Consider the following 24,457-nt stretch of genomic DNA (forward strand, 5'->3'; position numbering starts at 1 on the left):
AAGTGACAGAGATATTGCTAGTGCCGCAGACAGTAGAAAGTGCTGGAGTGGGTAGACAGTCAGTAGTCACAATCGTGGGTTCATGAGTGATTTGCAGCTGTTGGAAGTGATAACTCCTGTAGGATAATTGCACAGGAGCGGCACCTTAATGCTTTATCACAGTCCAAAGTGGGATATTTTTAGTTTTAATTGATTTCATCCCCCAGAACATCTCCTTCCCCTGGAGGGGTGCATTGTGTCCCTCGCTGACCGCAGAGGCCTGTTGCCTAGCAACGCCCAGCAGTTCCTTGGGTGAAGCTGTCTCAGTACCCCACAAGTACATATATCTCTGTGTGAAACTCTTTCCCTGTTGGAGGAAAAACAAAAAAAAAGACACTTTTTCTTTAAAAAAAAAAAAACCCTCCTGCCTTAGAGATAAAATAACAGCTGCTCTTTTAGCAGCTGCTTTATGAAAAGTAACCAATCATTCGTGTAAACTGACAGCCTGAAATGACATCCTGTCTGAATAAAATAAAATGACTGCCGCCCAGCTAGTCGAATGCTCGGTAGTTTGCACAGGCAGGGAAGGATTTTATTTAGAAAGAGAGAGAGAACTGGTATTAGATTGTCATAAGTGATAAGTCGCACGTGTTTTTTCTTCTGGGGTTAGTTTGCCTTTAATCGGTGAGTACCAGTGTGTGAGGGGGCGTGGCCAGGGCTGTGGGTCCATGTGCTGAGGCTCAGTGTGAGTGGCTACTGCAGGGATTCCCTTTTGCTCCCTGGAGATCTTGCAGCTGAGCAGACTTACTTTATTCCCTGGATCTGTGTAGTAACAGAGCTCTGTGCCAATGCAGCTTGCTGGCAGCCGAGGGGTTAAGGGTTTCAACATTGAGCCTTAATATTTTATCAGCAGCCACAAGGTCAGTGTAAAAGTTCCAGCCCTGGAAGCAGGAGGCCCAACAGCAGCAGCAGCAGCAGCTCCTTCCCCCAGTGAATGATTTCAGCTCTGCAGAGAGGTAAGTCATGAGACCTGCTACAGCCCAGTACTTTACTCATTGCTGCTGCCAAATGGATTAGGAAGAGTCAGAGTTCTGCATGTGGGGGATGTCTGGTGGGGGGGACACTTTGCGTCTGTACGTCTGTCTGAGTTCAGGCATCTTGCTAAGGAACGTCAGTGTATTCTGCTGCTCATATTGTTCATCTGCACCCCAAGATATTATACAGACACCCCTGATATGATTAAGGCACCTGCTGCTTCCCCGTCTATAATATCAGCCAAACTGCTCCCAACTTAATGCAGATTCCCTGCAGGTCTCACGTCATTCCTGCACCCACTGCTAAATCATTGACACGTCCCGCTGCTCCCCCAGTCACATTGCCATTCACACTTACGTTAGGTGCACCCACAAACTTTCTGCCCACCCACTTCATTTATACCCCTATAATATTGTCTTCACCCATATCACTTATACATATGTGTGTACCCCCATATCCATCATAGAGCCTTCCATCTCTCCATATAATGCATTCGCCTTACTACGCCCCCGAATTATTCATATACCCTTCTGTTCTTCAATATCATTTATATACCCTTCTGCTCCCCCATATCATTTATATACTCTTCTGTTCCCCCATATTATTTATATACCCTTCTGTTCCCTCATATCATTTATATACCCTTCTGTTCCCTCATATCATTTATATACCCTTCTGTTCTTCAATATCATTTATATACCCTTCTGCTCCCCCATATCATTTATATACCCTTCTGTTCCCCCATATCATTTATATACTCTTCTGTTCCCCCATATTATTTATATACCCTTCTATTCCCTCATATCATTTATATACTCTTCTGTTCCCCCATATTATTTATATACTCTTCTGTTCCCCCATATCATTTATATACCCTTCTATTCCCTCATATCATTTATATACTCTTCTGTTCCCCCATATTATTTATATACCCTTCTGTTCCCTCATATCATTTATATACCCTTCTGTTCTTCAATATCATTTATATACCCTTCTGTTCTTCAATATCATTTATATACCCTTCTGTTCCCCCATATCATTTATATACCCTTCTGTTCCCCCATATCATTTATATACCCTTCTGTTCCCCCATATCATTTATATACCCTTCTGTTCCCCCATATCATTTATATACCCTTCTGTTCCCCCATATCATTTATATACCCTTCTGTTCCCCCATATCATTTATATACCCTTCTGTTCCCCCATATTATTTATATACTCTTCTGTTCCCCCATATCATTTATATACCCTTCTGTTCCCTCATATCATTTATATACCCTTCTGTTCCCCCATATCATTTATATACTCTTCTGTTCCCCGATATCATTTATATACTCTTCTGTTCCCCCATATCATTTAAATACTCTTCTGTTCCCCCATATCATTTATATACTCTTCTGTTCCCCCATATTATTTATATACTCTTCTGCTCCCCCATATCATTTATATACCCTTCTGTTCCCCCATATTATTTATATACTCTTCTGCTCCCCCATATCATTTATATACCCTTCTGTTCCCTCATATCATTTATATACTCTTCTGTTCCCCCATATTATTTATATACTCTTCTGTTCCCCCATATCATTTATATACTCTTCTGTTCCCCCATATTATTTATATACTCTTCTGTTCCCCCATATCATTTATATACTCTTCTGTTCCCCCATATCATTTATATACTCTTCTGTTCCCCCATATTATTTATATACTCTTCTGCTCCCCCATATCATTTATATACCCTTCTGTTCCCTCATATCATTTATATACCCTTCTGTTCCCCCATATCATTTATATACTCTTCTGTTCCCCGATATCATTTATATACTCTTCTGTTCCCCCATATCATTTAAATACTCTTCTGTTCCCCCATATCATTTATATACTCTTCTGTTCCCCCATATTATTTATATACTCTTCTGCTCCCCCATATCATTTATATACCCTTCTGTTCCCCCATATTATTTATATACCCTTCTGCTCCCCCATATCATTTATATACCCTTCTGTTCCCTCATATCATTTATATACTCTTCTGTTCCCCCATATTATTTATATACTCTTCTGTTCCCCCATATCATTTATATACTCTTCTGTTCCCCCATATTATTTATATACTCTTCTGTTCCCCCATATTATTTATATACTCTTCTGTTCCCCCATATCATTTATATACCCTTCTGTTCCCTCATATCATTTATATACCCTTCTGTTCCCCCATATCATTTATATACTCTTCTGTTCCCCGATATCATTTATATACTCTTCTGTTCCCCCATATCATTTAAATACTCTTCTGTTCCCCCATATCATTTATATACTCTTCTGTTCCCCCATATTATTTATATACTCTTCTGCTCCCCCATATCATTTATATACCCTTCTGTTCCCCCATATTATTTATATACTCTTCTGCTCCCCCATATCATTTATATACCCTTCTGTTCCCTCATATCATTTATATACTCTTCTGTTCCCCATATTATTTATATACTCTTCTGTTCCCCCATATCATTTATATACTCTTCTGTTCCCCCATATTATTTATATACTCTTCTGTTCCCCCATATCATTTATATACTCTTCTGTTCCCCCATATTATTTATATACTCTTCTGCTCCCCCATATCATTTATATACCCTTCTGTTCCTCATATCATTTATATACCCTTCTGTTCCCCCATATCATTTATATACTCTTCTGTTCCCCCATATTATTTATATACTCTTCTGTTCCCCCATATCATTTATATACTCTTCTTTTCCCCCATATCATTTATATACTCTTCTGTTCCCCCACATTTTTGACTCCACATTATCCACATACCTCTCTACCACACCCAAATCATTAGAATATTATTCTACCCTTCTACACAGGAAATTAACTGCCCCCACATCATCCATGCACCTTTTTATTGCCTTCTGTCCATCACCCTCAGTTTCCCATCACTCCTTTTTGTCCCCCACTCATACCCCCATGTACCCCTCCTTATACCCACATGTACCCCTCCTTATACCCCCATGTACCCTCCTTATACCCCCATGTACCCCTCCTTATACCCCCATGCTTCCCTCCTGATACCCCCATGTACCCCTCCTGATACCCCCATGTACCCCTCCTTATACCCCCATGCTTCCCTCCTTATACCCCCATGTATCCCTCCTTATACCCACATGTACCCCTCCTTATACCCCCATGTACCCCTCCTTATACCCCCATGTACCCCTCCTTATACCCCGTGTACCCCTCCTTATACCACCATGTACCCTCCTTATACCCCCATGTACCCTCCTTATACCCCCATGTACCCCTCCTTATACCCCCATGTACCCTCCTTATACCCCCACGTACCCCTCCTTATACCCCCACGTACCCCTCCTTATACCCCCACGTACCCCTCCTTATACCCCCATGCTTCCCTCCTTATACCCCCATGTACAACTCCTTATACCCCCATGTACCCTCCTTATACCCCCATGTACCCCTCCTTATACCCCCATGCTTCCCTCCTTATACCCCCATGTACCCCTCCTTATACCCCCATGAACCCCTCCTTATACCCCCATGAACCCCTCCTTATACCCCCATGTACCCCTCCTTATACCTCAGTCACTCTCTTGTGCTTCTATTCTTGCTCCGCTTGAAACTATGGGAGTCTGTTACTAAAGTGAATGTGTTGATTTGTTTGGGGAATGTTGGGGGGGTCTCACAGTCCCTCTTGTGTCTACTGACAAGATCCAGTTTCACTCTGTCCCACCCTTCCCTGTTAGGATCTTGTTACCCAATATAAATGCCCGGGAGGCAGGTGGGTACAAATCTTCTGCACCTCTGTATAAACAAACACTTAAAGAGCAACGGCCTCCTCTTAGTAAACATCCTGACAGCTGCTCTGGGGGGTCAAGGACTGATCTCCAAACTTGTCTCTTGGTGCCTCGGGCAGGTGCTAAGGGATGCAACTGTGATGCATGGGTGCAACTCTGCACGCAGGGAAGCAACTCTGCACGCAGGGACGCAGCTCAAAATTTTCACTTTGGAAAAGAAATTGGGACTGTTGTTTGGCCATTTCCTTGTGTAATGCCCTCAGGTAGTGCATTAGTTACATGTGTAAATATTGTGTAGTCTAAATCCCCAGGAACCCATTACCTCTCCTGTAACCTAAACGGACCATTCCTGCCTGTAAATGCAGTACCCTAGCCTGCCACTAGTCTTAACCTGCTGCTCAACTACACTCTAGTCCTGGCACCTTCTCCACATCTCATCCTTTTGCCCAAACTCACCTCCTGGGCCCATTCCCAGCAGACTGTGGGGAGACCAACTCTACCCACCCCTGCTCAGCTGACTTTACATATGGGGACAATGGTGTAGCAATGCAATCCGTGTAGCCTAGCGTGTGCTCTTATATGTGTCCTATACACGCACTCCTTGTCTGTCTCCTTGTTAGAGAGACCTGAGCAGGGTCGGACTGGGCCAATGGGCCCCGGCTCTAATGGGTCCTGTGCCCCGGACCCATTCGCTGCACTACTTCTTCTTGCCGTGACCCCCCCACCTAGTCCTACCCTGGGCCTGAGTTACGGAATGATTAAAGGGATAGTTCACCTTCAAGTGAACGTTTAGTATGTTATAGAGTAGGGGTCGGACTGGGCCGGCGGGACACTGGGAAAAAACCCGGTGTGCCCCGCCGACCCAGACCGCGATCTTCAGACGGTTTCTTGCTGCGACCACACAAAAAATGAAGGGTGTGCCTGCACACAATCGCACACGCCTGGCAGCGCACCCGGGGAGTTCGGAGGGGGGGCCCTGGGCAGAAGTCCCCCCCCCCAGTCCGACCCTGTATAGAATGACCAATTCTAAGCAACTTTTCAATTGGTCTTTTTTTTAATAATTTTTGAATTATTATTAATCTGACTCTTTCCAGCTTTCAAATGGGGGGGGGGGGGGGTCACTGACCCCATCTTAAAAACAAAACAAATTCTCTGCAAGTGAATGTATTGTTATTGCTATTTTTTATTACTCATCTTCTATTCAGGCCTCTTCTATTCATATTCCAGTCTCTTAATCAAATCAGTGCATGGTTGCTAGGGGAAAGATGGACCCTAGCAACCAGATGGCTGAAATTGCAAATTGGAGAGCTGCTGAATAAAAAGCTAAATAACTCAAAAATCACAAATAATAAAAAATGAAAACCGATGGCACATTGTCTCAGAATATCCCTCTCTACATCCTACTAGCAGTTAATTTAAAGGTGAACAACTGAGCCGTCGTGAATTTCTGACCCCTAAAATGTTGTTGCCGTAGCACCCTGTGACTTCTAGTTAGACCACCAGAATCAAGTTAGGGTGCTGCAGTTTCTGGGAGGTGCATCATGCCAATGTTACTGCAGAAGAGCACTGATAGCTTTGTTACTTGCAGGTAGTTTCAGTTCCACATCTCATCAGCACAATTATTTATTATTGGTGGTGATAGGAACAGAGTGTGCCCACAAGTCCAGGCCAATGTCATTCAAAAGGGTGGGGATCAGTCAGTCATCAGTATTTTTGCCCATTCACCGAGCTGTAAAATGTCCAGATAACAAACGGTAGTGTGGCAAGCCCCATAAGAAATAAGGAAACCCATTTCAAGCTCAAGTGGCTGAATTAAAAAAAAAAAAGTGAATTACAGGTAAGGGATCTGTTATCCAGAAAGCTCCAAATTACGGAAAAGCCATCTCCCGTAGACTCCATATTAATTAAATAATTATGATTTGTAAAAATTACTTCCCTTTTCTTTGGAATAATAAAACAGTAGCTTGTACTTGATTCCAACTAAGATAATAATTATTAATTAATAGCAGCAGCAATGATCCAGGACTTCAAACTTGTCACAGGGGGTCACCATCTTGGAAAGTGTCTGTGACACTCACATGCTCAGTGGGCTCTGATTGGCTGTTGAGAAGCTAAGCTTAGGGCTCGTCACTAATTATCCAGCAGAAAATGAGCTTCCCTGGCTGTAATATAAGCTGATGCTACAGGTTTGCTGATTATTCAATTCTGATGCTAATTGCACTGGTTTCTGTGCTGCCATGTAGTAATTATGTGTATTAATTACTAATCAGCCTTATATTGTGACATTTCTATTCTATGTGTACTGTATATTGTGAGTGGGTCCCTAAGCTCAGTAAGTGACAGCAGCACAGAGCATGTGCAGTGAATCAGCAGAAAAGAAGATGGGGAGCTACTGGGGCATCTTTGGAGACACAGATCTTTACTGCTAATGGGCTGTGGTTGCCTTGGGCTGGTAGTAAACCCCAAAACATAATGTACAATATTTCTAGCCTACTTTTTTAGTTAGGCTTTAGTTCTCCTTTAAATGATTTTTCGGTAGACTACATCAGAAACTCATTATGCGCATGTGTGTGCCCCAACATGGCCACTCAAAATGGAGTTTCCCCCCAGCGTGGGTGTCCTATTAGCCCGCACCTTTGGTTGGGGAAAATATTTTCGCCCAACAGGTGCCCTTTAAGGTATGAAGATCCAAATTACAGAAAGATCTCATATCTGGAAAACCCCAGGTCCCAAACATTCTGCATAAGCGGTCCCATAGCTCTATTTGATTATAATGGAGTATATAGGAGATGGCCATCCTGTATTTCGGAGCTTTCTGCATAACAGGTTTCCAGATAACAGATCCAATACCTGTACCTAGAACCCTGCAGGTGGCCTATGTACACTGTAAGGGGAGGGGTAGCAAAACATTTTCATTAGCTGCAGATACTTAGACCATCATTATACAGAGCCAAGTAATAACTGCCCATTTGGAGCATTAGCTCTTCAGCCAAGCAGGGTGCAATGATCCAAATGGCCCAGGTTCTATTTAAAGGGGAATGCAGAGGACGGGGTTGTTGGAAAATAAAAGAATATAAGAACAAAAAGTGAGAATGTTTAGGAAAGAAACTGTTGTCAGCAATCAGCTCCGCTGGGGAAACTGAAATTACCGCTGTCATTTGTGTGCGCTTATGCACGTTACCATGGCGACGGACACATAATAGCTATGAATTCAGCCCAAAAAAAAAAAAAGAGTAATGCCAAACGAAGCAAGAGTGCAAAATAAAGTTCTGAATTACAGATGTTATTATGTGGGGGCAGGAATTGTATTATTAAGAAGTGGAATACAGGAATAAGGAATGGAATAAGTCACAGTCTGTCATTTTATTGCCAATAGATTAGCCACAATAGTACAAGCTATAACACTAGATTTATTCTGCAGAATGCTTTAGCATACCTGAGTAAACTGCTCTAGAAGCTCTCTGCTTAGGATAGCAGCTGCCATATTAGCTTGTTGTGACATCACTTCCTGAGTCTCTCCCTGCTCACTTATAGCTCTGGGCTCAGATTACAGCATGGAGGGGAGGAGGGGGAAAGGAGCAAACTGAGCATGCTCAAGCCCTAGCCCTGGAGGTTTAAGCTGAAAACAGTAAGTCTGATACAGAAGCCCATGAGTACACAATAGAAGGAAAGAAATGTGCTGTTTCTTTTGACAGAGGACTCAGAGCAGCATTACTTTGAGGGTTTACTGGTGTATTTATATAGACCTTTCTGATAACTCTTACTTACTTTTAGCTTTTCCTTTAAAGGGGTGGTTCACCTTTAAATTAACTTTTAGTATGTTATTATTTATAGTTTTTAAATTATTTGCCTTCTGATTCTTTTCAGCATTCAAATGGGGGTCACTGACCCCATCCAAAAACAAATGTATTGTTATTGCTACTTTTTATTGCTCCTCTTTCTATTCAGGCCTCTCCTATTCATATTCCAGTCTCTTATTCATATCAATGCATGGTTGCTATGAGAATTTGGACCCTAGCAACCAGATGGCTGAATTTACTGGAGAGCTGCTGAATAAAAAGCTAAATAGGTCAAAAACCACAAATAATAAAAAATTAAAACCAATTACAAATTGTCTCAGAATATCCCTCTCTACATCATACTAAAAGTTGATTTAAAGGTGAACAAACCCTTAGGAGGGTACCAATGTTTATACATCATATAAAAACCATTCTTATGTAACAGGAAATTCAGGTGATGGAATAATGACATGCAATTAATAGAAGATGGTAATTATGTGATGACAGCAGCCTTTCCAATTACCCCCCCCCCCCAATTTCCTTTGAAATGTACAGTAAGCACTTTATTGGCGTGACCTGCTTTTTAATCCCTGCATTTGTTGGGTATATCCAAACATCCGTGATCTTTTCCTCTATTTACCCGTCATAACGTGACCTCATTGTCGCACAGAATTACTAATATTTTATGGTCGTTAATTTTCTGTCTTTACAGATAATAAAGACGTTTATAGTCGGAGTCGGGTGAAATCGAATCCGTCGGTGAATAAAGGAGTAACTGCAGAGGGAGAACTTTAATTCAAGAAAAAACCACAGGAAACCCAAATTGGCCCAGAGGAGACTCCGGAGAACTAGAGCGTTTCCTTATGTTTAACTTGCCCTTGAAAATAGGTCACCACTTTACTACTGCGGCAACTTTTTTGTTTTTCTAATTTCTTGTACTGGAGAATTTTGTGTTACTGTGAACTTTAACAAAAACAGATATTTTGCACATTTTTGTTGTTTTTACACCTTTTTTTGATGTGAAAGTTTCAGGCTGCGTGCACACCGAGTTCTTATTTCCATATTCGCTGCGCAGCTGGCAGTTTGTGCCCATAATGCGTCATCGATGGATCCAACAGAAATAACTTCACTATTCTGAAATTCACTATTTGCCTTTTCTCCCTTCTTTTGTAATTTGCAATGATGGATGTTGCATTATTTTCCATTACAAACAACACTTTCCAAATCTGGGGATTTTTACAACATTTTGGGTAGAGGATCTCATGATGCGGATGCTAAACAGCGATACTGCCCCAAAGGAGCTTACCATCTAGCTTACCATTAAGACTAGACACTTAATTACCCATCGACCCAATGAGAGGCACCAGACCAAATTCCTTTGCTGTGGCCATGGAAACCCTCAAGCAGTTGCCGTCTCTAAAGCCACCAGAATCCTGGTCCTGCTCGTCCACCCCAAGTGCCAGGCGGCGACGCCTCAAGTTGAAGAAGGGTCAGAGGACCCCTGAGTCTGGAGGAATAAGCGACGCAGAGGGGTCAGCTGTAGGAGGGAGGAACCTGAAGCCGCCGGCTATAGAAGTGACCCCATCCAGTGAGGATGAGGCTTGGTCCAACTGCTCCACACCAAGTGCTTCACCGAAGAGGCGCCGGGGCCTGCTTAGGAAGTGGCTAAAGAGGCGAGAGTCAAAAAGCTGGTAAGTGCCCCTGCACAAATGAGTTTTTTTTGCCTTCCTCTGGATCAACTGTCAGTTAGGCAGGTTAAAATAGGAAAACTATACCGAACAATGTAGGTCTCTGTATAAAACAGCTTATATGTAAACCCCTGCTTCATGTAAATGAACCATTTTCATAATAATATAACATTTTAGTAGTATGTGCCATTGGGTAATCATAAATAGAAAACTGCCATTTTAAAAAATAAGGGCTGCCCCCCTGGGATCGTAGGATTCACGGTGCACACAAACAAAACCAAACATGTTAGGTCACATGAGCCAATTTACTTAAATAGACATAACAGTTCGATAATGATTCTTTATTATGTCACTTAATTCGATATAAACTATATTTTGCTCAAATATTCATTTTGGGGGTATAGTTTTCCTTTTAAAAGGGTTGAACTTGACGGACGTGTCTTTTTTCAACCTAACTCACTATATTAGTATGTATGTATATAATTATAGTAGAGTTGATTGTATGTATAAAAAGGTTATAAAGCCTGGTCACAATTCTGTAGGTACTTGGACAATAATAAATAAAAATAATTGGGGTTCATTGGGTGTTTCTATTAGGGATGCACAGAATCCAGGATTTGGTTCGGGATTCGGCCAGGATTCAGCATTTTACAGCAGGATTCGGATTCGGCCGATCCTTCTGCCTGGCTGAACCGAATTTGCATATGCAAATTTGGGGCAGGGAGAGAAATTGCGTGACTTTTTGTCACAAAACAAGGAAGTAAAAAATGTTTTCCCTTCCCACCCCTAATTTGCATATGCACATTAGGATTCGGTTCGGTATTCGGCCGAATCTTTCAAGAAGGATTCGGGGGTTCAGCTGAATCCAAAATACTGGATTCGGTGCATCCCTAGTTTCTATGGAGGGCCCTTTGTATCCAGGTCATTGTGCAAGACAAAATTGCATTGTGTGCATTGGATTTTCTGCTGCAGCAGGTTCTGTTCCGCGGTCACAAAAGGAATTTTTGTCAGCACAAAATCAATTCCGTGGCCGCATAAACAATTCTTTAGTAACAAAATTAATTTTGATGCCAATCCTGTAAAGGCAAGGGTCGTTTTGTGCTCACAGAAATAAATGGAGGACACAATTATCCAATGTGTATGTATGTAAATAAAATGTTTTATACTGCTAAATGTATAAAGCTCCTTTACTGAAGGTGGGGCAGGATGCAAAATTTTGAAAAAAGGAGAAAGTTCCCATATTTTTGCACTTTGCACCCTGCCCTGCTGCTGACAACCCTGAGTGCAAGGAGCTACATTCTGCCCATGAATACAGAGCTGCCTGTGTGTAGAAGGGCTGTATTCCTGAGAGGCACCCCATCCTGCACCCTACCTGTCCACTAACATGTATATCATTCTGAGACACAATGTGGAGTAACAATATGGGGGATCGTTGGTTACAGGAACAAATAGGACCCACTGTGGCACAGGAATAGGGTTCAGGGGATGTCACTTCTGCATTGATTAGAATTTTGAATGGGGAGGGGCATGTCATTAGTGATTTAAAGCAGCAGCTTATATTTTATATGTATACATTGTAGGCAGTGGTATTTTCAGACAGTTTGCCATTGGTCTACATTTTTATATTCTTTGCTGCATTTAAAGGGATACGCTCATGGGAAAACAAGGTTTTTTTTTCAAAATCCATCTGTTTATAGTGCTGCTCCCAGGCCCGGATTTGTGGAGAGGCCACCAAGGCCCAGGCAGGATTTTAGGGGGCAGCAAGCTGCCTAACCACACCCACATTGGTTCAGGAATACTGGGGATGAGCAGGAGATGATCGTTTATTAAATCTCCCATGTGCCAATACCCATTGTTTCGGTCACGATGATGACAAATTGAGCAAATAAAATGGAGTGGACGGGGCCAAGAACAACAGTTGGCCTAGGGGCGCTTGCTATGTAAGTCCAGCCCTGGCTGTTCCAGCAGAATTCTACACTAAAATCCATTTTTCAAAAGAGCAAACTGATTTTTTATATTTAATTTTGAAATCTGACATGGGGCTAGACATATTGTCAGTCTCCCAGCTGCCCCCAGGCATGTGACTTGTGCTCTCATAAACTTCAGTCACTCTTTACTGCTGTACTGCAAGTTGAAATGATATCACACCCCCCCCCCCCCACAGCAGCCTAACAACAGAACAATGGGAAGGTAACCAGATAACAGCTCCCTAACACAAGATAACAGCTGCCTGGTAGATCTAAGAACAACACTCAATAGTAAAAACCCATGTCCCACTGAGACACATTCAGTTACATTGAGAAGGAAAAACAGCAGCCTGCCAGAAAGCATTTCTCTCAGGCACAAGTCACATGACTTGGGGCAGCTGGGAAATTGACAAAATGTCTAGCCCCATGTCAGATTTCAAAATTGAATATAAAAAAATATGTTTGCTCTTTTGAGAAATGGATTTCAGTGCAGAATTCTATTAACTGATTCATTTTGAAAAAAAATGTTTTTCACATGACAGTATCCCTTTAAGCAATGACATCATAGTCATGATTGACAGTTATTCACACCATTATCCTCATAGTAATTAAATCCAAAAGGGTACCAAGTACCTCAGTGCCTTATTCTTCCATGAAATATAATAGTTCATAGGCCACTTCCTTTGTGCAAGAATCCATATATAATACACACAAAAGCCATGAATATCCTGTAAATTATATCCTTATAAACGGTGAGTTCTGATGTCATCAGTTATAAACGGTGAGTTCTAATGTCATTTCAGTCACATGACTCATTGAAATTTGTGTATTATAATAAATAAAGTACCCCCAGTTGCAAAATATGAGGATATTAGAAGTTACCTCGGCCTCGTACTTTTATATGATCATGAAACTCCTCGGTAACTTATAATATCCTTATATTTTACAAGAGGGGGTACTTTATTCACTATATAATATCCACTGTATCCAGATATATAACTGTGAAGAAATATTTACATCTATATATATATATATATATATAAGCACAAAATCACAAAACCACATTTACATCAATTTTACCACCCTCATCAATTTTACATTCACTTATTTTTAAGGTTTACTTATACTTTAAGTTAAAGAGATCTAAATTAAAAAAAGATCCCTTATCCAGAAAACCCCAGGTCCCAAGCATTGTGGATAACGGGTCCCATACCTGTACTTGTATTTCCTCCTAGTTGCATTAGGCACCGGTATGTCGTGCGCCTCTTGATCCCGGGGAACCTTGAAGGTACCACCAACCTGCATGTAATTCCTGTATCAATGGGCTCCAGTGAGTTGGAAACTAATGCCCAAAAAATATCCATGGATCCACCTTGTTGTATATGGTGCTCATGTCACCTCCAAGGTGTCTGTTTCCTGATTTACCTTCCCTCAATTCATTTGGTTACTAGTCTCTGTACATTGAAGATTCTTTTTTATAGATTGGTTCCTAAAAGATACTCAAGGAATCATAGAATGTTTTGTGGCCCCTGAGGGTTGACATATTTTTTCTGTCCCTACATCATTGAATATTCTCCTTTAGAACGGCCTCAGGAGCCAATGAGATTGCAGCCACCTGCCGGCCACTGTGATAGTAAGTCCTTCAGCCGTGTCTGTGGGCATGTAAGGGTTAATGATTAGGAGTGCGGGAGGGGGGGCAGGTAAAATAAAAAGAATGTGTTTTGCTTGCACAGCTGCTCCTTCACATTGTGAAATGTTTGATATTCAGGAGTCGGAACTAACCGCTTCAGTACGTCCCTGGTCCTGTAACAACTGCCACAGCTGGGGCCCCAAATCTACAGGGGTACAATTGGGGTGCCATAGGGGGTGGGGAGGGTTCTGCTCACAGCACAACTGTTTGTCACATAAGCAAATATTTTGGGAAGTCTGTAGATAAAGAAGAAGGAGGAGGAGCTTGGATATTTCATGTACTAAACGCAACTGTCAGGTATTATTACCCACAATGTAGAGGGTTTTTATCCCAGTATCACACTGAGTGCTCTCCAAACAGCCTGGGATCCACCTTGTGCACAATTTCCCACTACAGACACAAATTAGCTCTTGGGTTAATAAATAAAGCTTCAATTCTCATAACCAGCAGAATAATCAGTCCCTGTGCAATCAGTTGTTACTAGGGTTGTCACCTTTTCTGGAAAAAAATACTGGCCTTATATATTTATCTTTGTTCCCTATTAATAACATTGGGATCACTGACCTTCCTATATATTTATCTTTGTTCCCTATTAATAACATTGGGATCATATCACTGACCTTCCTATATATTTATCTTTATTCCCTATTAATAACATTGGGATCACTGACCTTCCTATATATTTATCTTTATTCCCTATTAATAACATTGGGATCACTGACCTTCCTATATATTTATCTTTATTCCCTATTAATAACATTGGGATCACTGACCTTCCTATATATTTATCTTTATTCCTTATTAATAACATTGGGATCACTGACCTTCCTATATATTTATCTTTATTCCCTATTAATAACATTGGGATCATATCACTGACCTTCCTATATATTTATCTTTATTCCTTATTAATAACATTGGGATCACTGACCTTCCTATATATTTATCTTTATTCCCTATTAATAACATTGGGATCACTGACCTTCCTATATATTTATCTTTATTCCCTATTAATAACATTGAGATCACTGACCTTCCTATATATTTATCTTTATTCCCTATTAATAACATTGGGATCACTGACCTTCCTATATATTTATCTTTATTCCTTATTAATAACATTGGGATCACTGACCTTCCTATATATTTATCTTTATTCCCTATTAATAACATTGGGATCACTGACCTTCCTATATATTTATCTTTATTCCCTATTAATAACATTGAGATCACTGACCTTCCTATATATTTATCTTTATTCCCTATTAATAACATTGGGATCACTGACCTTCCTATATATTTATCTTTATTCCCTATTAATAACATTGGGATCACTGACCTTCCTATATATTTATCTTTATTCCCATATTAATAACATTGGGATCACTGACCTTCCTATATATTTATCTTTATTCCCTATTAATAACATTGGGATCACTGGCCTTCCTATATATTTATCTTTATTCCTATTAATAACATTGGGATCACTGGCCTTCCTATATATTTATCTTTATTCCCTATTAATAACATTGGGATCATCACTGACCTTCCTATATATTTATCTTTATTCCCTATTAATAACATTGGGATCACTGACCTTCCTATATATTTATCTTTATTCCCTATTAATAACATTGGGATCACTGACCTTCCTATATATTTATCTTATTCCCTATTAATAACATTGGGATCACTGACCTTCCTATATATTTATCTTTATTCCCTATTAATAACATTGGGATCACTGGCCTTCCTATATATTTATCTTTATTCCCTATTAATAACATTGGGATCACTGACCTTCCTATATATTTATCTTTATTCCCTATTAATAACATTGGGATCACTGACCTGCCTATATATTTATCTTTATTCCCTATTAATAACATTGGGATCACTGACCTTCCTATATATTTATCTTTATTCCCTATTAATAACATTGGGATCACTGACCTTCCTATATATTTATCTTTATTCCCTATTAATAACATTGGGATCATATCACTGACCTTCCTATATATTTATCTTTATTCCCTATTAATAACATCAGCCATCAATTTTACTGGCCAGGCCTATAAAATACAGGCCAGGTGGCAACCCTAATTGCTACAATCTAATTATTTATCCACCTGCTCTCCAATATAAATGGGCAGCTCACATACTAACCAACTACCTCCTAAGTATGTTATAAAATGGCTAATTCTAAGCAACTTTTCAATTGGCCTGCATTGTTTCTTTATTTATGGTTTATGGTTTATTAATTATTTGCTTTCTTCTTTTTTTAATCCCCTGGCCACCAATGTATTATTTTAATATTCTATAGGCCCCTGGCACCAATGTTTTGGGTTTTTTTAAAATATTTTTTTGGGGCCCCAATTTTTTTTTTAACTTGTAAGGGGGGCCCTGGCACCAATGCTTTTTTAAAAAAAAATCTTTTATGGGCGGCCCTGACCATCAATAGCTTTTTATAACTTGTGTGTGTGGGGGGTTACTTTTTTAGCTCTGATGTCGGTGTGGTCTTTTAACTGTGATGTGGAGTGGGCGGGGTCTGGGGCGGGGCTTGGAGGCCAGAGTGGTGGGTGGGGCCCAGGGGGCCCCAAACATGTTGTTGTATGGGGCCCCATGATTTCTAATGGCGGCCCTGCTTATAAGTGAAGCATTCCTTGCATGTGATTATCCCTTGCTATAATTCAGTCCATTCAGCAGACTCGCACAGCCACTAGGTGTCACTCTAACGTCATTCTGAAACTTACAAGCTCTAATTATACTGATGTGTGAGACCCAATTGTCTGTAACCCAACCAGCACCTCTACCTGTACAGTTGGCACCTTTTATGGGAAATAATTTACCCTTTCCTCTCTCTCGTATTTCTGCCTTCCCTTTACACACTGTCCCACTGTTAGAGCCCAGTCCCACTATCCATTCGCTTTAATGGCCCCCTGTCCCTGCACAGACGGACAGATTTCAGCCCAAAATAAAAAAAAACTGACCAGAGACACAACAGTATCAGGTGCTCAGGTGTATCCCTCCTGCAGGGTAACAATACAGGTGAATCACATAATAGTGAGGGCATTTTCAGGGCACATAGTAAGGAGTTAAGCCCCAGTTATACATTTGGTGTATTTCCCCTTTAAAGGGGCTGTTCGCCTTTAAATGAACTTTTGGTATGATATAGAGAGGGATATTTGGAGACACTTTGTAATTGGGTTTAATTTTTTATTATTTGTGATTTTTGAGTTATTTAGCTTTTTATTCAGCAGCTCTCCAGTTTGTAATTTCAGCCATCTGGTTGCTAAGGTGCAAATTCCCCTAGCAACCATGCATTGATTTGAATAAGAGACTGGAATATGAATAGGAGAGGCCTGAATAGAAAGACGAGGAATACAAATTAACAATAACAATACATTTGTAGCCTTACAGAGCATTTCTTTGTAGTTGGGGGGTCAGTGACCCCACTTGAAAGCTGGAAAGAGTCAAAAAAAAAACTATAAAAAATAAATGATGAAAACCAATTGAAAAGTTGCTTATAATTTGCCATTCTATAACATACTAAAAGTTATCTGAAAGGTGAACAACCCCTTTAAGGCTCCTCATCAGAGGGAAGAATTCAGTTGGTGCCCAGGAAATATTTACACAGAGACGACTGTAAGTGCCAGCGGATAAGAAGGAATTCTCCTGTCTGCCCACAAATGTTTGCTGATAAAGCTCACCAATAAGGCAACTATATCTCATTATATACACGGAAAGCCACTGGGCTACAGGAGTCACAACCAGCACGGGCTTGAAGCATTGAGCAACTCATCTATATACAGGGAACTCTGAGTATCACTCATGTATTATAAGGGATAATGTACCCCCTACTGTAAATGATAAGGATATTAGAAGTCACTGAGGGGTTGTTCTGTGACCATATAAAGACACAAGGCTGCAGGCTGAGTTATACAGGGAACTCTGAGTATCACTCATGTCTTATAAGGGATAATGTACCCCCTACTGTAAATGATAAGGATATTAGAAGTCACTGAGGGGTTGTTCTGTGACCATATAAAGGCACAAGGCTGCAGGCTGAGTTATACAGGGAACTCTGAGTATCACTCATGTCTTATAAGGGATAATGTACCCCCTACTGTAAATGATAAGGATATTAGAAGTCACTGAGGGGTTGTGCTATGACCATATAAAGGCACAAGGCTGCAGGCTGAGTTATACAGGGAACTCTGAGTATCACTCGTGTATTATAAGGGATAATGTACCCCCTACTGTAAATGATAAGGATATTAGAAGTCATTGAGGGGTTGTTCTGTGACCATATAAAGGCACAAGGCTGCAGGCTGAGTTATACAGGGAACTCTGAGTATCACTCATGTATTATAAGGGATAATGTACCCCTACTGTAAATGATAAGGATATTAGAAGTCACTGAGGGGTTCTGTGACCATATAAAGGCACAAGGCTGCAGGCTGAGTTATACAGGGAACTCTGAGTATCACTCATGTATTATAAAGGATAATGTACCCCCTACTGTAAATGATAAGGATATTAGAAGTCACTGAGGGGTTGTTCTGTGACCATATAAAGACACAAGGCTGCAGGCTGAGTTATACAGGGAACTCTGAGTATCACTCATGTATTATAAGGGATAATGTACCCCCTACTGTAAATGATAAGGATATTAGAAGTCACTGAGGGGTTGTTCTGTGACCATATAAAGGCACAAGGCTGCAGGCTGAGTTATACAGGGAAATCTGAGTATCACTCATGTATTATAAGGGATTATGTACCCCCTACTGTAAATGATAAGGATATTAGAAGTCACTGATGGTTTCCTGTTTGCCTTTAAGTAATGTGGAACATTCTACTTCATTTCCGGCTGGCATACTGTTGGCTTTCTGCTGGCACTCTCATATTACATGTGTGTGTGTTACCGGGTGCATTACAGTGTAACAGGGTTTTGTTATAGGCCTTTAGGAGGCAGCTCTGTTGGCATTGTGCTGTATGAGCAGGAGGATAAGCAAATTATAAAGGAGACAGTTGTCTGGCACTTCCTAAATTGCCTCAGAATATCCTCAATTAAGTAATCACATATTAATTATTTTGAAACAGGAAAGACAGAGGGAACCCACCTTTACCCTTTTCAGACTTTCCCAATAGGTTTTGTAATATTAGATGGTTAGGGATATATAGACAGTCAGTCACCCTGCTATAGTTCTAGGGGTACCCAGGGTACAAATAATCACTCACCCCAAATCTCCCCCTAACTGACCTTCAGACTGGGCCCCCTTAGCTCATAACAAGGTTACAGATATATAGAAACATTGGGGTAACAGTCACCCTGCTATAGTTCCAGGGGTACCCAGGGTACAAATAAACACTCACCCCAAATCTCCCCCTAACTGACCTTCAGACTGGGCCCCCTTAGCTCATAACAAGGTTACAGATATATAGAAACATTGGGGTAACAGTCACCCTGCTATAGTTCCAGGGGTACCCAGGGCACAAATAAACACTCACCCCAAATCTCCTTCTAACTGACCTTCAGACTGGGCCCCCTTAGACATCAGCCCTTTATGGTGGGGACAAATGAGACCCCTATACAAGTATTAAAACATTCATAGAAAGGGGGGCTTTAGTGTTTTTAGGTTTTTATGGGCACCACTATTCCATGTGTCTATTGCTATACCTCCTGCAACCAGCAGATGGGGCTATTATTATCCTGCATTATTTGCTGCATTCATTATTCTGCAAGCTATGAGCAGCCATTCATCATTATTATAAATGCCTTTAATTGGGCAGAACAATATTAATAATATAAAGGGTGAATAGAGAGAATTGGTCTTTCTCCTGACCTGACCCCCAAAGGCTCAGAAGTGGACTCTGTGGTTCTCATAGGGCTCTCAGTATAATCAGGAGACTTGGCAGGGACAGTGAGGTGGAGTTTGGCACCGGCATTGAGCACATACAGGAGCGACGATTGTTCCACAGCAGATTCATTTTTAAGAGGATGATCGGGTTTGGGGAAAGCTGTTGCTTTACATGTAATCCCTGTACTGCAGGAAAGTACATGAGCAGCACATACACATCCATTACAGATCAGCTACTCCTTAGGAGAATGCAGTTTATACTTGTATATTTGTCATTGTACCAGTGTTGTGACTACTTTCTACTGTAACTACTATTATCCCACTGTTACTATAGGCACCATCTCTCCCTACTATACCTGTTATCCCACAGTCACACTCCCTTCCCAGAGTCTATTATCCACTGTTACTATAGACACCATCTCTCCCTACTATACCTGTTATCCCACAGTCACACTCCCTTCCCAGAGTCTATTATCCACTGTTACTATAGACACCATCTCTCCCTACTATACCTGTTATCCCACAGTCACACTCCCTTCCCAGAGACTATTATCCACTGTTACTATAAGCACCATCTCTCCCTACTATACCTGCTATCCCACAGTCATACTCCCTTCCCAGAGACTATTATCCACTGTTACTATAGGCACCATCTCTCCCTACTATACCTGTTATCCCACAGTCACACTCCCTTCCCAGAGACTATTATCCACTGTTACTATAGGCACCATCTCTCCCTACTATACCTGCTATCCCACAGTCACACTCCCTTCCCAGAGACTATTATCCCACTGTTACTATAGGCACCATCTCTCCCTACTATACCTGTTATCCCACAGTCACACTCCCTTACCAGAGACTATTATCCCACTGTTACTATAGGCACCATCTCTCCCTACTATACCTGCTATCCCACAGTCACACTCCCTTCCCAGAGACTATTATCCCACTGTTACTATAGACACCATCTCTCCCTACTATACCTGCTATCCCACAGTCACACTCCCTTCCCAGAGACTATTATCCCACTGTTACTATAGGCACCATCTCTCCCTACTATACCTGCTATCCCACAGTCACACTCCCTTCCCAGAGACTATTATCCACTGTTACTATAGGCACCATCTCTCCCTACTATACCTGCAATCCCACAGTCACACTCCCTTCCCAGAGACTATTATCCCACTGTTACTATAGACACCATCTCTCCCTACTATACCTGCTATCCCACAGTCACACTCCCTTCCCAGAGACTATTATCCCACTGTTACTATAGACACCATCTCTCCCTACTATACCTGCTATCCCACAGTCACACTCCCTTCCCAGAGACTATTATCCCACTGTTACTATAGGCACCATCTCTCCCTACTATACCTGCTATCCCACAGTCACACTCCCTTCCCAGAGACTATTATCCACTGTTACTATAGGCACCATCTCTCCCTACTATACCTGTTATCCCACAGTCACACTCCTTCCCAGAGACTATTATCCACTGTTACTATAGGCACCATCTCTCCCTACTATACCTGCTATCCCACAGTCACACTCCCTTCCCAGAGACTATTATCCCACTGTTACTATAGGCACCATCTCTCCCTACTATACCTGTTATCCCACAGTCACACTCCCTTCCCAGAGACTATTATCCACTGTTACTATAGGCACCATCTCTCCCTACTATACCTGCTATCCCACAGTCACACTCCCTTCCCAGAGACTATTATCCACTGTTACTATAGACACCATCTCTCCCTACTATACCTGCTATCCCACAGTCACACTCCCTTCCCAGAGACTATTATCCCACTGTTACTATAGACACCATCTCTCCCTACTATACCTGCTATCCCACAGTCACACTCCCTTCCCAGAGACTATTATCCCACTGTTACTATAGGCACCATCTCTCCCTACTATACCTGCAATCCCACAGTCACACTCCCTTCCCAGAGACTATTATCCCACTGTTACTATAGACACCATCTCTCCCTACTATACCTGCTATCCCACAGTCACACTCCCTTCCCAGAGACTATTATCCCACTGTTACTATAGACACCATCTCTCCCTACTATACCTGCTATCCCACAGTCACACTCCCTTCCCAGAGACTATTATCCACTGTTACTATAGACACCATCTCTCCCTACTATACCTGCTATCCCACAGTCACACTCCCTTCCCAGAGACTATTATCCACTGTTACTATAGACACCATCTCTCCCTACTATACCTGCTATCCCACAGTCACACTCCCTTCCCAGAGACTATTATCCACTGTTACTATAGACACCATCTCTCCCTACTATACCTGCTATCCCACAGTCACACTCCCTTCCCAGAGACTATTATCCACTGTTACTATAGACACCATCTCTCCCTACTATACCTGCTATCCCACAGTTACTGGGCTACTAGGTATACCCTCTTTTTAACATTAGTTTGATGGATAGGGCTTGTGGTGTGCTCTACTTCCTGGCTCATACAAGCCAAATCCACTGAGGCCATTGATACCTCTCTATATTATCCACCTTATCTGAAAGCCTAGAAGACGTTGAATGGCTGCATTTTGGTTTGCAACAGGGGATAGAATGGATTTGTTCGAGTTCCTCTCTCGCCAGAGACACATATCCTGGTGGGTTCCATTGTGTCTGTATATTTGTTAGTGAGTAGTAAATTGCAGCATCAGCTCTTGCTTCTGTACATGTGGTGGGATTGGGCAGGATATGGTTAGGCCGAGTGTTGCACTCACTGAGGGGTCACAGGATGACTGTTATCTACAAATGGTCACATTATCTGCATTTTCCTGCTGCCTTTTACGCTTTTCCTTTCTTGCTGTGGATCTTCTGCTTTTCGGGAACATCCCATATTTTTATTTTTTTTATATGACTCACGCTGCCCTGTGACTTTTCAGCTCTGATCTGGCACCTATTCACATTGTTGTAATCCAATCGTTTGAACCTAGGGCCGAACAATTGGATTAGTCTGATATCGCCTTGCCTTTAGTGGGCATATCGGGGAAAGATGCGCTCGTTTGTACCTCGCCAAATGAGCGGATCTTACAGTATATGGCCGCCTTAAGGCACATGACTAACTGTCAGCTGAGGGACCCTCTTTTGTCATCTCAGCTGCTTGGTGTGAACTGGCACTTGCTGCCAGATGGACAACATTGTAAACTCCATCTCAACAGAAATTAACTGGTTGCAACTGATATTGCAGCAACAGCCAATTGCTCCGAGCCATTTTGCCAAAACTACTATGGGGCCCACTATGGCACCTATTCATTTCCATATATGTTTATACATGGACTATTGAAGGAAAATATCATTTTATGCAAGCACAAGGCTACTAGGCTAGCTATTTGGCTGGAATGAGTTTATTCAGGGGGGCTGTATACGAACCTCTCTTTCTATGCTGGGTTATCTCACGCAATCTTTCTGGACTTGGAAACTTTGCCGTTGCTAAGAGCCGCACAACAGTCCCTCAGTGTGAGCAGAATGAGCCAGTGGGAAATTTGGCACAGCCGCAAGCCTTGTTCATTAGAAATGGGGGGGGGACAAATATCTGCTCCGGGAAGGTGACCTGCGGGGTATGCAAAGCTTGTGATTTGAGGCTCAGCCAGGAGTTTTCCCGTAGATAGAACTCAAGGTCCTTTATCTAAATGAGACCCGCTGAGCTAGTCGTTTCTATGGCAAAAGGGGAAATGTACCCATTGCATAAGTAGGAATTTACTTCCTGTAAGCCCTGCCCTTTTTAGGGTCTGTCTCATCGGGAGAAAACAAATAATTGAAAAACTGTAAAAAAGAAAAAATGAAGGCCAATTGAAAAGTTGCTTAGAATTAGCCATTCTATAACATACTAAATGTTAACCTAGAGGCAAATCACCCCTTTAAGCAAGGGTTGTATAGTAGTGATGTGCGCTACCAGGGTCCTTTTATAGACCCGCACCAACCCGCCCCGCCGATGATGTCACAATGACGTCACAAAAGGGGCGGGGCGAGCAGACGCAAGACTATAAAACCGGAAGTCGGATGCCAGCATTTGAAGGCGAGGTCAACCCGAACCCGTCCGACCCGCGGGTAAACCCGTGGGTCCCGTGGGTATCGGGTCGGGCCGCACATCACTATTGTATAGCTGCTGCCATCACTATCTGCAGTGTGGAAAAGAAATTGGTGATTATGAAAGCATTGTGCTTGTTACACCTCACATAAACTACTTGTTACAGGCCCCAACTTACCCATCATTCTCTGTGTGGCACATGGTGTAAATGAATCAGTGAAGCAAAAGCCACAAGTGTATATATAGTGAATAAAGTACCCCCTATTGTAAAATAAAAGGATATTAGAAGTCACTGAGGAGTTCCATTACATTATAAAAGCAGAAGGCCGAAGGCCCAGTGTTTTTATACAGGTCATGGAACTCCGAGGGGACTTCTGCTATCCTCATATTTTACAACACGGGGGGTACTTTATTTATTATAATACAAAAGTTTCAGTGAGTCATGTGACAGAAATGACATCACTAAGCTCTGATTATTACCGTTTACATCACTAAGCACCGTTTATAAGGACATCATTTACAGGATATCCATGGCTCTTGTGTATTTATTATATAATAAATAAAGTACC

The 24,457-nt window shown here is 41.6% G+C and overlaps 1 protein-coding gene across 1 annotated transcript in view; it reads left to right on the top strand.

Moving 5' to 3' along the window:
- Positions 1-648: 648 nt before the first annotated feature.
- The window catches only part of gramd1a.L (GRAM domain containing 1A L homeolog), a 91,904-nt gene continuing 68,095 nt past the window's right edge, over positions 649-24,457 (top strand). The window contains exons 1-2 of the mRNA XM_041569795.1: positions 649-995; positions 9,330-10,308. Coding sequence (XP_041425729.1) covers positions 9,971-10,308 — 338 coding nt within the window. The 5' untranslated portion in view covers positions 649-995; positions 9,330-9,970. The remainder of the gene's footprint in view (positions 996-9,329; positions 10,309-24,457) is intronic.

Source organism: Xenopus laevis, chromosome 7L (assembly GCF_017654675.1).
Source record: "Xenopus laevis strain J_2021 chromosome 7L, Xenopus_laevis_v10.1, whole genome shotgun sequence".
NCBI classification, from domain to species: Eukaryota; Metazoa; Chordata; class Amphibia; order Anura; family Pipidae; genus Xenopus; species Xenopus laevis.